Source organism: Prosopis cineraria, unplaced genomic scaffold (assembly GCF_029017545.1).
Source record: "Prosopis cineraria cultivar Desert tree isolate PC_DT_omini unplaced genomic scaffold, ASM2901754v1 PC14, whole genome shotgun sequence".
NCBI classification, from domain to species: Eukaryota; Viridiplantae; Streptophyta; class Magnoliopsida; order Fabales; family Fabaceae; genus Prosopis; species Prosopis cineraria.
Window position 1 is genome coordinate 29,205,292 of NW_026555345.1, and position 14,925 is coordinate 29,220,216.

General features: G+C 31.1%; 1 protein-coding gene across 2 annotated transcripts; it reads left to right on the forward strand.

The window, feature by feature from the left end:
• The first annotated feature begins 5,733 nt into the window (after positions 1-5,733).
• LOC129292123 (S-type anion channel SLAH2-like) lies at positions 5,734-9,968 on the forward strand. Of its 2 annotated transcripts, none has more exons than XM_054929645.1 (6): positions 5,734-6,037; positions 6,964-7,117; positions 7,318-7,812; positions 8,137-8,907; positions 9,158-9,189; positions 9,295-9,968. In XM_054929645.1, exons 2-6 carry the CDS (start codon positions 6,971-6,973, stop codon positions 9,677-9,679), a joined length of 1,830 nt encoding a protein of 609 aa, XP_054785620.1. In that variant the 5' UTR covers positions 5,734-6,037; positions 6,964-6,970; the 3' UTR covers positions 9,680-9,968. The 2 variants fall into 2 exon arrangements, with proteins under 2 accessions (XP_054785620.1, XP_054785619.1); XM_054929644.1 differs by having other exon boundaries at positions 5,736-6,037; positions 7,315-7,812.
• Positions 9,969-14,925: the final 4,957 nt, after the last annotated feature.

Here is a 14,925-nt window from a genome sequence, read left to right on the forward strand (position 1 = left end):
AAAAAAGAGTTGACGAGTTCAATAAGTTTAACCAGATTTACATTTTATTTAAATTTATGCATTAGTTAACATGATTTTATAAATTAAAAATGTAAAAATAAAAAATTTAGAGGCAAACTCATAAGTTTAATTGAGTTTGTATTAATTTAAATTTATGAATAACTTAACATAATTTTATAAATTAAAAATATAAAAATATTAAACTTCAAGAGTTAATTCAAAAGTTTAACGATTATTTACCCATAGTTGGCAGATAAAAATTAACATGTCATTATTAATGCCACAATCATACAGGAATATGAAAAAAGAATGCGCAGCTTTGTAATAAGTAATAAACACTGTAGCAACACAAATTTCAGACCAAATGATGTAAAAGTTGGAGTGTAACATTGGTAAACCTAATTAAAAAAAAAACAGAGTGAGATTGCTTAGGTTTTTGTTAAATTATCCAAATGTTGATAAATTTAAATTGATATGAGAAATTTCACATCAAATAACATTAATTTTAATAATTAATATATAATAAAATAAAAAGGTGCATGAACTTAAACTTTGAAATTATGATAAGTGAAGATGTGATGTTCTTTTAATTATTTTTATTCCATTTTCTCGTATTTTGTGGGCTGTCCCTTCCATTTATATGAATTGTGTGTTACCACCATGAAAAAATATTAGTATATTGATGTGTATAGGGTTTATTACATGTACATACACACATATACTTTCTTTGGTTTAAAATATAAGCATTTTTTTCATCTAATCTTGATTTAAAATATAAATAACCTAATATATCTAAAAAATGACTTTTCCATTTCATCCTTGTATTTATTATATCTTTATGTAAATATGTCTATTTCTCATCATGGAGTGCACGAGTAATTGAAACTAGGTGTAAAACGGAAAACAATATCTATTTTTTTGAGAATGAAAACTTTACTAGTATACAATTTTTTTAAAAAAAAACTGCTTATATTTTAAACTGAAGAAGGTAGATTCAATGAAGTGGAACAAACCAATATGAAGGTTTGATAGGTTACAAACTACACTATTACAAAATTAATTATATATGATGCCTCTTATTGGACAATTACATGCACAACTATGTAATGCTTTAGTGTGGTCTGCCACAATGAAAGCATCATTGGTCACTATGAATGACCCAAAATTTTGTCAAATAATGCTTTTTATTTCTTTTTTTGTAATGTTTTTTCAATGATTGATATTTCATGTTTCCGTATCCTTTATAACTTTAATTTAATTTTTTTAAATAATATTTATTTATTTAATGGTAAAAACTTAAAATCTCATTTGAAAAAATTTTAAATATTGGAGGATTTTAATTAATCCATTAATTTGGGTTTGAAATTTATTTATGAAATTGTTGGTTTTCGCATTCATCGTACTTAAACTTTTTTTCAAATAGGATCCCAAATTTTCACTATTAAATAAATAAATATTATTTAAAATAAGGCTACATAAGAGTTATAGAGTATATGGAAGTATGAGATGCTAATTGTTTGGAAAACATTGCAAAAAAATTATTTCACAAAATTATGAGTTGTTTGTTGTAGCCAACGATGTGTTCACTGCCGCAAATCAAGCTGAGGCTAATTTAGTCTATCTAATAGTCAACGTTCTACACATAAACAGTGGGAATAAATTATTCTAAATTTTAAAGTTCAAGGTATAAGATATTACTCGTGCAATAGTTTAAGATCTCTGATACTTGTTAACAATGACATTCCAACAAAGGACTGCCACATTAGCATATTGACTAGGTCCCATTAAGTGAACAATAAAGCCATTTGGTATAAGTTAACAGCAGAGGTAATTTATTATAAATTTAAAAGTTTAGGGTCAATTTTATATATTTTAAAAATTTAAGATTTAGGGTGCCCTAATGCTTCAAGGTTAAGAATGTTCATTAACCCATTAATTAAACCAAATATATTTTGGCCCAACAAAAACCTGATATATGAATTGACTAGGATATGCAGAGCGCAAACCATGTAATCTGGGTAGTTTTTTCGTCTTGCGTGAATAGTGGCCTGAAGAGTGAAGAATATACACTTTTTCACAAACTGCAATTAATCACAAAGTGAAGGTTGAAGTTAAAAATTAAAGTTCAAAATGAAGAAAAATTTACTGCGTTGCGCGCGAAAATTGGCCCAAGGATGGAATTCTATTTTTCACGATCTACTGCAGTTAATCATAAAGCCAAGGTTAATTAGTATATTTACTTATTCATGCCGCTAAATTGGAAACACACCGAATTAAAGTTCAAAATGAATACAAACCCCTTAGTCGCGGCTGGCCATCAGCTGGACATGAGTGTGAAAGACGAATCCAGTTTTCATTATTCACACTATTTTGTTTTGTCTGGATTTCAATACAGACGCATCAATAGCTCGAAAGGGCCAGAAAAGAAAAACGAATACACATTATTATTTTTTATTTATTTATAAATCATTTTTAACTTGTTTCATTGGAGCTAAATGAAATTTTAAAATTTATTAACTCTTTTAAAAATTTAATAATTTTTTAACTTTACTTTTATTATATATATATATATATAATATAATTTCTCTCACTAATATTTAATGGCAAGATTTAAAAGTGAAACTTGTGATAAATAAGTGATAACATAACTTATATAATAAAAAAATTATCATCTCTTTGTCTTATAAATGAGATTGGGGGGAGCATAATGTAATCAAGTTGCTCAGTTATAAATTGCTGTTTGAGCCGATGACAGCGAGGACAACAACAACAATAAATTTTATCCTATTAAGTGAGATCAGTTATATAGATTGCATGACACTATTATATTCCATCATCAAACCAAGCTCTTAGGAACATTATTGTTAATCAAGAGGTTCCATTAATTCAACAACTTTCATAAATCTTGTTTTTGGCCTTCCTTATCTCTATTTACAGGACTCAAAATTATTCATTTCACTTTCTTCACCGATGCCTCCCACGGACTTTTCTGTACATGTTCAAGTTATTTTAAACAATTTTTTATCATTTTTTTCAGCAGATATCATATTTTCTTTTTTTTTATATATATGATCATTTTAGATTTTATTTTTTTATATATGTTTATATATATATAATTTTTCTTAGATATTTTTCTCTATTGAGTAGGAAAAAAAAAAAGGCAATAATTAACGAAACTAGTGATGAGTAGATGGACCTGAAGAGATGGGAGAAATAATGTTCACATATGGTGAAGAACATTCGCAGAAACAGATTCCTAATTAGATATATAAAATTAATAAAAAGGGACCACACAGAAAATATATAAGAGGCGTGTTTGGTCTTGCTACTGCAGATTTAGCTGTTCTACGCTTATAATTTATTGCCAAATTAATGAACATATAAGGCACGTCTGTTAAGCCTAGCTGTAAGTGGGGACTCTTGCTAGGCCTTGCCACCATCTGTGGTCTTCAAATATTTGCATATTTAATTTTTGACTTTTTTTATTTGTTTTGATTCTCAGTGTTGTTGTTCTAATCTAACCAACCCCCTTTTTTTTTAATTCCCTGGCGAAATTGACGGTGGAAATTACTCCTCGCTTTACACACACGTTAATTGACTTTCAACATTAATTCACTCCTTTGTTTCTGTACAGATCATTATTAGTTCTCTATTTGACATTTCAATTCAGAAACTCGAAGAATTAATAAGGCTTTACTTCGTTAGCCCACTTGGTGATTACAAAAACATCATTTTGTTTTTCTTGCCTATCATCTTGCTTGATCAGATTGCTTATATAGTAAGAAGAGTTTAGTAATTAATTGAGAAACTCTCACTGTGAAGCATTCTTGAAAAAGTGAACCTGTGAAATTGCTAGATATATAAGAAATTATTTAATTATTTCTGGATTCAAGAATAATGGAAACCATATCTTTAACTAAATACCGTGCGTAAAACATTCTACTTCAAGTGTAAAATTGTTCGTGTTAATAATCAATTTATATGTTGGGATATGAATGGGAAAATATCCGTGATATGTAAATTTTTTAACTGAAGAAGCCATCACTTCACTAATTTATGTACGAGTAAGTGTTAATTGTTAAATATTGCAATTCACGGACTTGATAGACATTACTTCCTTCTCCTATCCTTATTATAACATAACTCTAATAACTAGTTATATCAAAATCAAGTTGAGATGGTTACATTATTAATTTATTTAAAAATGAAAAAAATTCAATTTTGCCCATATCTAAATCCATGCATTGAAAAAAAAGGAATAATAGGAAATTTTCAAATTTATATCATGTTATTTTTTTATATAGTTAATGACTTTAAATGAGAGTGATATTAGAAAAAATAAATTAATATCCATATGGTGGTAACTTATAAGAAGGATAATCAATTTCTTCTTAAAAAATGCCTTATGATAAGTATCAGCAGAGAAAATACTTAATTAGCCTACTTGATTAAAAAATTTTCCCTTCTTGTGTCATCTTGTAGTTTGATCAAATTGCTTGGTAACAAGCGTTAACTGTTTATAGTTAACTATGATTGATAAGGTATCATCAGTCTGGAGTTTTCTGAAAATGAAATCAAAAGGAGAGCCTGTGAAATTGCTACATAAAAAAGTTCTGGAAACAAGAATGGAAAAACCAATGAGCCATCGATAGCTGAATACCGTAAAACATTGTACTTACATCAAGTGTAAAATAAAAGTGTTCATGTTAGATATAGCAGATGAGATATATTAATCATGATGTGGGGATATGAAGTGGGCAAAATATCCAAAGATATGCATGAATTTTTTAATTAAGTGAAGAAGTCGTGGTAACAAGCTTAGGCAAGAAAATTGTGATCTACGAATATTTAACCATTTGAATTGTGATCAAGTTGGGGGGCGTAAAAATAAATGAAATAATTAAGGTGTAGTTTTCTTGAGGAGGAATAAAAAGGGTTGGTGACGCGTGGTTACTAAATGAAATCTTGGTTTCCAATGAAATCGAGCAGCTGCGCGGCGTCCTGGCTGTGATGATAACGATTCTTTTCAATTTCTAATTAATCCTTTTGACTTCGTACAGCTTTCTTTTGTTGTACTTTCAAGTTTGAACATCAATCAAGCTCCATCCTTTCCTTGTTTTAAGGCCCCAAAAAATTAATAATTACTATTAAACTCCTATTTTTCTTTCTTTAATTCTATTTTATGGCTCCTCATGTTTGTTTATTAATCCTGTCCTAATCTTCGTTTGTTTTTCTTCAGCTTATTCCGTTGTCCTCGGAATACCTGCTACGCTGTCTTCTCATTATTTTCTCCTCTCTTTTTTTAGTGAATTATCTTTGTCTCTAAGCGTAATTTTTAACCATATGTATTCAAAGTTATTTTCTGTAAACGTAAATTTGAACAAGTCTGTCGAGGAAATTAGCTACGTGAATATTGAATAATGCATGAAGCTTCCGTGGCTCTTAAACTTTCTTCTACATCACGTGCTGAAGCACACAAATTACTTTTCTCGAACGCCACCATTGCAATAATCTCCATTTTACATGAATAAGGACGCAGTTAAACTTTCGCTTAAAAAAAAAAAGGAAAAAAGAAAAGATGCAGTTAAATACTTGCTTTATAATTCATAACCCTCTTCATCAGTTTTTCCCGTCTTGTCAAATCAACCTGCTGGTTAGTCAAATTAATATTTCGTCCGCATGTTGAGCGGCTTTGCCTTCCTGCATAGATCAACGTGTCATTCTCGAAAATTAAATTCCGGTGAATATTATTATTTCCATTTCATATCTCCAATGAAGTCCTTTTTTGATGTAATCTTTTTGCCTGTACATGTGGTCTACCTCAGAATCGTATTATACATAAGCCGCTTCCCATAGCCGCAAGCCATGTGTTCGCCTCCTCCTCTCATTCTTTCTTCTTCTTCTTCTTCTTCAACCAAAATCACATTCTTCTTTGTCCTCAAAGGATTATCTCTTGAAGCTTCTGGCTCTGATTCCATTCCTGAGCTCTATCAGTTTCTCTGCGGACGACGAGAGAAAAAGTGAATAACTTGTAAAGGTATGAATTCTTGATGTGTTTTCTTATAGTAATTTGATACTTAAATCTGCATAGTGAGGCTCCGCGTCTGAGATTTCTGGCCTGGGATGATACATTCATGAGTTTTGAAGATTTAGCTGGCAGGCTAGAAAGATGTATGGAACTTCCAAACCATACAGTTTCTGGGTGTAAATATGAAAGGGACTGAAACGTTCCTTCAAACTCTCTACATTCATTACCGACCTTTGATGCTTCCACGTCCTCCCATTAACTTTCCGTCCGTTCATTTTCTTTTTTTCTTGGGGTGGAAAATGACCTTTTCCTGCTTGTTATTATGACTGACAGAAGCCGTTCTTGACGAGGGATGATAGTAATTTGTGTTTCCTCTCAATCAGTAAAAAGACATCTGCATATCTCTCTGATTTAGACTATCTGAATACAGGGCAATGCCATTTTGATTTGTTCTCTTTTTCTGAAGAATGATATCCACGAATATGATCACACGGATGTGTAATTCAAAGTTTAGTGTTGTGTTTGATACGAGCGTTTGATAACTGGAAAGAAAATCATTCTGACTAAAATTTACGTGGATGAATGTGATTCAAGAAACATCTACAAAAGATTGTCAATTTACAACAAAAAAAGAAAGCAGAACACCATGGATAGCTGATGCATAATTCTTATCTGTTCACCGATCTCAAGTTGATCAGAGATTTTGCAAGCACTATATGCAGTTATAGGCGCTTCTCTGTCCAATCTTGCATCAATATTACATCTGAAAGTAGTAGTGAAGCTCTGAGATTCAGAACATATTGATTCCAGCTATAGTTTCAGTTTCTTTGTAAATGAACAGTTACTAGTTTTCAGTACTCACAGATCCAATTGATATTGCTAGTAAAATAAATTAAGGAAGCCTCAATTTACAGAACAGTTCTTATACCTTTCAGGCGTAGCATGGAGAATAGTACAAGCCATGAGATTACAGAGCATGGATCGCCTGAAGTTCCATCACTAATTAAGTACATATCATCAAATGAAGTAGCTGGTTTTGATCGCATCGATAATGCTACAGAGTTACAATTTCTCGCTTCATCTGCTAAAGTAAGATTTTGATAGTTTAAAAGATTCATATATCGTAAATAACTCCAACTTCTCAATATCTTTTTTGGTTGTGATCAATCTGATGCACTAAATATATGTTTTTATTGCTTGAGTACCTGATCGTGTGGTTTCATTCTAATTTGTAGTTATATTTAAGATACAAACTGATTTCCAAATATCTTCACACGTACATGTAGCAGGAAAGTCAAAAAGATTTAGAAGGAGGCCAAGGTGATGGATCCGCTGTTATCAATCATCAAAGAAAGATTTCTGTTTCTATCAGCATGCCACTTTCTCCTGAAGAAGTTCAGTCACAGAACAATTTGAATGGTGAAACAACTTTAGGTGATGGTACTCCAAATCCCTCTTCTCAATCAAACACTGAAGGATCCAAACCATCACGCCAAACAAAATGTTATTCTCAGCCAATGCCGAAAGGCCATGTGTACCCAGAAGAAACTGATGGAAGAGTGAACCTTGGCCAGAATCCACACGTGAACAGGTTGAAGGACAACAGGTTTGATCCATTCAAGACATTTTCTGGGAAATTTGAGAGACAGATTTCAATTCTCCGTGGAAAGTCTCCCAGAGTAGGGGCTGTACAACAGGACAATAGCTCAAACAACACAGATAGGCCTATAACAGTTGATAGATATTTTGATGCCTTGCAAGGGCCAGAATTGGAAACTTTACGGGTAAATGATTTTCTTCTGGTTATTTCGGTGCTGTTAGATTCTTCTGGTACCGATAAACCACATCAAAGTTTCCTAAAGATTGAGATTTTATTGTACATACCTAAACAAACAGATTCACTAGGTTGTAAGAATCCAGGAACTGTTTTTCTTTTCAATGAAATTAGGATGCTAGTGTTCACTTGATTGCTAAACTCACGATTCCACAATTCAATCCAATAAGCTTTTTGCCGGTTGAAGGGTTTGTTAGAGATTATAACAAAATTTACTGAGCTATAACTTAATGAAGTCTGTAACAAATTTTCTTTTGTTTTTCTAATTCAACAGGCTTCAGAAGAGACAGTGCTTCCTCAAGACGAGAAGTGGCCATTTCTTCTTCGGTTTCCCATCTCATCTTTTGGTATATGCCTTGGAGTTAGTAGCCAAGCAATTCTATGGAAAACACTGGCGACATCTCCTTCCACTGAGTTTCTTCACATAAGCCTGAAAGTAAACCTGGTCTTATGGATCATCTCTATCGTTCTTGTTGCATCAATTTTCACCATGTACCTTCTCAAAATCATCATCTACTTTGAAGCAGTTCGTCGTGAATACTACCATCCAATCCGAGTGAACTTCTTCTTTGCTCCATGGATAGCTCTCCTGTTCTTAGCACTTGGAGTTCCTCCATCGCTGTCCAAGTACTTGCATCATGCACTTTGGTACATTCTGATGGTTCCTATCTTATGTCTTGAGCTTAAGATCTATGGACAGTGGATGTCTGGGGGTCAAAGAAGGCTCTCAAAAGTGGCCAATCCTTCAAATCATCTCTCAATTGTAGGAAACTTTGTGGGGGCATTGTTGGGTGCATCCATGGGTCTGAAAGAAGGGCCTATCTTCTTCTTTGCTGTGGGGCTGGCTCACTACACAGTTTTATTTGTGACTCTCTATCAGAGGCTCCCCACAAACGAAACTCTCCCAAAAGAGCTTCATCCCGTGTTCTTTCTGTTCGTTGCAGCACCCAGTGTTGCTTCCATGGCCTGGGCTCGGATCCAAGATTCTTTTGATTATGGATCAAAGATTGCATATTTCATTGCACTCTTCCTCTATTTTTCATTGGTAAGTCGCAGTGTCACTATAGTTCCTTCATATATTATTGGTTTGATACAATCTAATAGACCAAATTTATTCCCAAAAAAAAAAAAATTGTATCTTGATGCTTTCTTAGTCTAAAACAAACCTATTATAACCTGTCCAACTTGCTCCAACACTATGAATCATTCATCTCATAATAAAAGTTAACTTATGATCTTGTTATTTTGCTCCCAAAAAAAAAAAAAAAACTTATGATCTTGTTATGCTTATGCAGGCTATCCGGGTCAACTTTTTCAGAGGATTCAAGTATGTTCAGTCTCTGTTGGCTTCTCACGTCAGTTAATTTGGTAGATTTATAACTGCTGATTAATGCAGCAAATTTTCTGATAAATATTTTATATGACTATGCAGATTCTCACTTGCTTGGTGGGCCTATACGTTTCCAATGACTGGTGCAGCAATTGCCACCATAAGGTACTCAGTCCAGGTCACCAACGTAGTCACAAAGGGTCTGTGTGTGGTTCTGAGTATCATCTCAACACTCACAATAACAGCACTCCTTGTATCCACCATTATTCACGCTTTTGTGCTCAAGGACCTCTTCCCCAACGATATAGCCATTGCCATAAGTGACAGAAAAAGAAAAACACATAAGAATAAGTGGTTTCCTCTGAGACATGGAAGCAGTGAGCACTCCAAAGTGATTGAAAATTTCTTGAAGTTTGCAAACGCAGAGGGAGATGGCGACTTAGAAGCTGCTCTGAAACAACCTTCCGACTCTTTTGAGCAACATTGATTATGTACACCAAGATATATGCTCTTTTTTGTGTGCTTGTGAAGCTTTAAAGGAATAATGAGATGTGAAGAATCCTTCAGTGTAATCTTCATTTGTCAGACATGTGAGGAACATAAGTAGATCGTGTGCTATTCCCATGACCATGTCAGAAGATGAAGGTTTTGTGGGAAAAAGGGGGGATTTTTGTAGAAACGGTTCTTTAGGATTACATTGTAAAATCCTATACTTGTTAATGTATTTGAGAGTAAATTTTGAGTATTATATAATAATAAATCGGGAATTATGAATACTCAAGTGGAATCTTTGTAAATCCTAAAAGTTTGGTTATAAGTGATGAAATGTTAGTTGCAAAGGAGTTGTAAATTAAACTTCCACAATTTTTTCAAAACATACTGAAGCAATATTAAGAGAATAAATTATATGAACATATCCTAAATTTTATTGAAATGACACGCATCTTTCATCTATTTTATATTTTTATACCTAATTGACTTGTTGATTAATATATCATGCACCTTGTGGAAAGCAAGTGGATGCATGACAATCTTTTTGGTAGGAGGTCAATATTAACATTAACAAAATTGTACTGACAATATTTTGGTCCTTAGTAACTTGAGCGAACGAATGAAGTGGCGAATACAGTGTAATGGATTTTTTATGTATACTTATATACTTGTTATCTTTGTGATTATATTCATAATTGTCAAACTCTTGAGTTGACTTTACGAGTTTAACATTTTTACATTTTCAGCTTATAAAATCATGTCAACTCATTCATAAACTCGAGTTAAATATAAACTCGGTTAAACTCGCAAGTTTACTTTTGAATTAATTGTTTTTACATTTCTAACTTACAAAATCGTATCAATTAATTCATAAACTCAGACTAGATGCAAGCTTAGTTAAACTTGTTAAGCTCATTAATTTTTTTTTTGAGTTGAGCGAGTTAAGCATATAATATGAAGAATTTAGTTTATAAAAATTATAAGACTTAATTCAAAAAAAAAACTTGAAATGCAAAAAATAATATCAATAAAAAAGAAAACAAAAATACTAAAAATAAATTCTCCTATTTTAAAATTTTTATGTCTTATATATAATAATTTATCAATATAGATGGGTTTAATTTTAATTATTTATATTTTTAATATATTTAAATTAAATTATAATTATATTTTAATGGTAATTTTTTAATAAAGGTAAACTTTTATAAGTTTATAATTTAAATTTGTTATATAAGTTTATATTTTTATTATGAGATTACTTAAACTTGTAAGTTTAACAAATTTGATTATATCAATAAATATCAGATTGCCCTTAAGATAGACTCAATATCAGCCAGAAACATCATGAGATACTAGTTTCCCACTGCCACATGTTTGCAGGGGGAAAACAAGAAAAAGGACGAAAAAAGATAATGAGAAAAATCCTTATGCTCGGGGCTTTAACTGGCTAAACTTGGTCCAACTAAACTTTGGGTTTGCTAGATAAGACTTATCTGGGCTTATACTTAAAGGGTTCATTATCCATGACTTATTGGACTTATTACCTTGAAAGTTCTGTCCATGGGATTTGATTTGGTGAAACGAGTTATTCTTTCATACTATGATGAATTAATATTTAAAAAAAAAATATAATTTTTAATGCCATATTTTACTCTTATTTTGTTATAAATTTTTGTTCTTTTTTTTAGTATTATGGGTCCTTATACTTTCATTTTTCGGTGTTCTAAATCTCCAAATGAATAAAGTGTAGAGATCTCGGAGGAATTTAAAAAATTAAAAAATGAAAGTAGTAAAAACCCAAAACACTAAAAGAAAATACAAAGACTTATAGCAAAATATAAGCAAAGTGTAAAGATCAAAAATTATGTTTTTTCTATTCAAATGTATGTTCACATTTAGTGCTTGATTAAAGATACTGGTCCACAATAATTAAAAAAATTAAATTGCATGATCTCTTGAAAATCTAATTCATCTTTTCTGTTGAACTGTTCTTGAACTACATTTTACAAGTAAATTCTTTAGTCTTGTAATCGATGTTACTAAATCTTGAGATGCCCACGATATGGTGAACTGATTTGACTAGATCCAAATGTGTACAAGTTAGTTAATAAATGGGATGATTATTATTTGAAATTGGTGGTATAATTATTTTTTAAAATAATTAAATTTAAATATTATCTTAAAGGTTCTGAAATATTAAATAATTAATTTATTATTTAATCTTTAAAACTCAAGATAGGTTAATACGTAAGCTGTCAATGTTTGTTTTGGCCTGAAACAATATAATCATCAATTTAAAAATAATTATTTTCATGCTTTCTTCTATTTTTTACTTAAAGGAGATATTTGAAAAGTCCTTTTTGCAGATATTCACAATATTGAAGATTAACAGCTTGAAACGAAATTATAAGTGCAATTATTTTAAATTACCTAATATTAAGAACAGAAGATGACAAGATCCTCATCTATAAATGCATTTATAATCGCACTCATTAGCATTCAGTTACATCTCATTTTAGCAATATTTACTACGTTATACTCCCTCCATTTTCACTTTTAAGAATTGTTTTCTTATATATACTAATTCCTTTTATTTTAAGTTATAAGACGTTTTTAGATAAAATTTTATATACTAATAAATCTCATTAAATATACTTAATAATTTATTTTTCCAAAATCAAAATACTAACTTTTAAAAATATCCACCATTTAATAACATTAAATCTACATGTAATTAGTATTAAATAGAGAGAAAGAGAGGATATAATATTGGAATAAGCTTATTTAATGAAACTTTATTCTTTTTAAAGTGTCTTATATTTTAAGATAACAAACTTTTTCAAAATTATCTTATAATTTAAAATGGAGAGAGTATTAATTACTACTTTCCCTACATACCCTTATATTAGTATCTCCAATTATTTTCCAATACACATTAACTTGTTTTTCTCAATCTTTGTATAAAAACCTTCAACAACTTGATATAAAAAATTGAGGGATTATTATATTATAAAAAAGAAAATCTAAATAAAGGATTAGGGTAATAATCCAAACCTAACAAATATAAAAAAAAATAAACTAAAGAAGAAGAGGGTTTTTTTCGTGAAATTGTTGATTTTATTTCGAAAGAAGCATCAACATTGTCGTTAATTACATACACACATTGAGGGAAGTGAATACAAATGGGCCACCTTCTAGGAAGGGTTCTTAATTATGGCGCAAAACATACTTGTTTCTCTAGGGTTTTTGGGCTGATGGGTGTGACTCGGAAATTTGAAGGGCCATTTAGGGTGTTGAGAGAAACATAGGAGAGAAGGCGTGAGAAATAATAAAAAAGAAGGAACATGGATCGTGTAAGAGATTCTGGTCCCCTACAAACCGAGCTAAGAAACCACACAAAAAACCCAATGAGGTACACTCAACAAAATTGGCTTTTTGTTTGAACATATTTTGTCCATGTCGCCATTTCTTTCCTCTTTGCATGTGATCAGTTTCGAGCTCGTTCACGTCTCTCCACCTTGGACCACCTAAGCTTCTCCTTTCACTTATTTATTCCATCTCCTCAATTTTATACCACAATATATTAAACATACTCGTCGGTTTATTGTTTTTTTTTTTTTTAAGAATCATCATGATGATTCTTTAACGTGAAGGTAAACAAAACGACCGGATGCGTGAGAATTTCAGAACACGACAAGCTTGAAGAATACTGAACCAGTATTTCCGGCAGGCAACCAAAAAGCCCTATATATGTAGATAGGAGAGGAACAATCATTGTTTTAACAGTCAAGAGTGAACATTTCTACGAGAAAGAGGCAGAATTTCTGCCTTTTAAGTAGCCAAATATCAGGTTAGACTCTGACATATTATATATATTATGTGATGAATGTACGTAGCTTTCCAAGTTTGCCTGCCTTTTGGGATGAACCAGGATTTTTACCAAGTTATTATTCTCAGTCACATGTATGATTACGTTCATCTGTTTACATTATTATAACTTCAAAGACAGCGAGAAACTCACCCTATAACTGAATCAACTGCAGACAGCGACTCCCAAACATCTTGACTTGGATTCAGTAGGAATAATAGCTTCTCGTATGCAACATGTTTATGTTCTAAACTATACTACCTATTTCTACCCAAGAAGCTGTACAAGAGACGTACAAAAACCTAAATTCTGATGTCAAATCTTCTTTTAATTAATATGTGATTTTTACATTAAAAGAAAGAGAGGAACTGATAGTTTAAAGTTTAAACCAGAAATTTTGCTTTCGTTTGTTTTTCTGTATTGTCACTGTCACCATAGAGCATCATGTGATGGGGTATACTGATGCTGTAAAAGAGTTATGAATAAGAGGCTCAGATAATTTTGCCTAGTGGCTGGCAAGTGATACTGATAAATACATAGATTCCTCAAGAAGTGGTCCGCTCCAAGCATCACTCTCACCCGCCACTTGTACAGTTAGGATTTCTATTCTCTTAATTTTTCAAATGAATTTCAAAAATAAGACAAAAAATAAAAAACAAGAGAATGAGATACAGGAAGAGTGTTAAAAAATTTATTTAATGAGTTTTTCTTTTTACTCCTCTATTTTAAAAACATTATGAAAGCATAAAATAAAATTTAGAGAATCTGATCTCAATATACTATACATGCATTTGGGTAAGAATAATATTAAGTATGCAGGCAAATTAGTCATTGAATTCGCCAACTCAAAGCAGTTGTTGTTTAAATGAGTTAGTTTCCTTATTTTTATTTTTAATTTGGACAATTTATTAATATTTTATGAAGTAAACCTACGTTAAAATCTCTTACTGCTCCCAGTAAAAATATTCATGATCATCGCCAAAATAACGTACTTAATTATGTGTTTTTCTATAATGATTTTAAAACATGCCAATAATTTAATGTGTGGAGATAATATTTTACAAACTAATCATTAAGAACAAAAAAGGTTGAACTTTTAGCACGTGCCTTGGTAGGGAGATGTTGACCTACGATCTTTACGTAGAGAGGCAATAAATTAAAACTAATTGAATTGTTTATTGTCTATATAGATGAAGAAATGTAAACTATTGTATCCTATCCTAATTATGATGAACTAATAAAGAATATTTCAATTTCACAAAAATTAAAGTTTATTACTGAAGCATTAATTCACACACAATAATACATTGGATCATTTAGGGCATCACTTCATGTAATTAATAGACAATTTAGATTAGATTATTGTTCCTCTC

Excerpts from the sequence above, each read along its gene's own strand:
- LOC129292123 (XM_054929644.1), top strand. The coding sequence starts at position 6,971 with ATGGAGAATAGTACAAGCCATGAGATTACAGAGCATGGATCGCCTGAA. Across the intron at positions 7,118-7,314 it reads TTCTCGCTTCATCTGCTAAA|CAGGAAAGTCAAAAAGATTT; the intron begins GTAAGATTTTGA and ends ACGTACATGTAG. Across the intron at positions 9,190-9,294 it reads AACTTTTTCAGAGGATTCAA|ATTCTCACTTGCTTGGTGGG; the intron begins GTATGTTCAGTC and ends ATGACTATGCAG.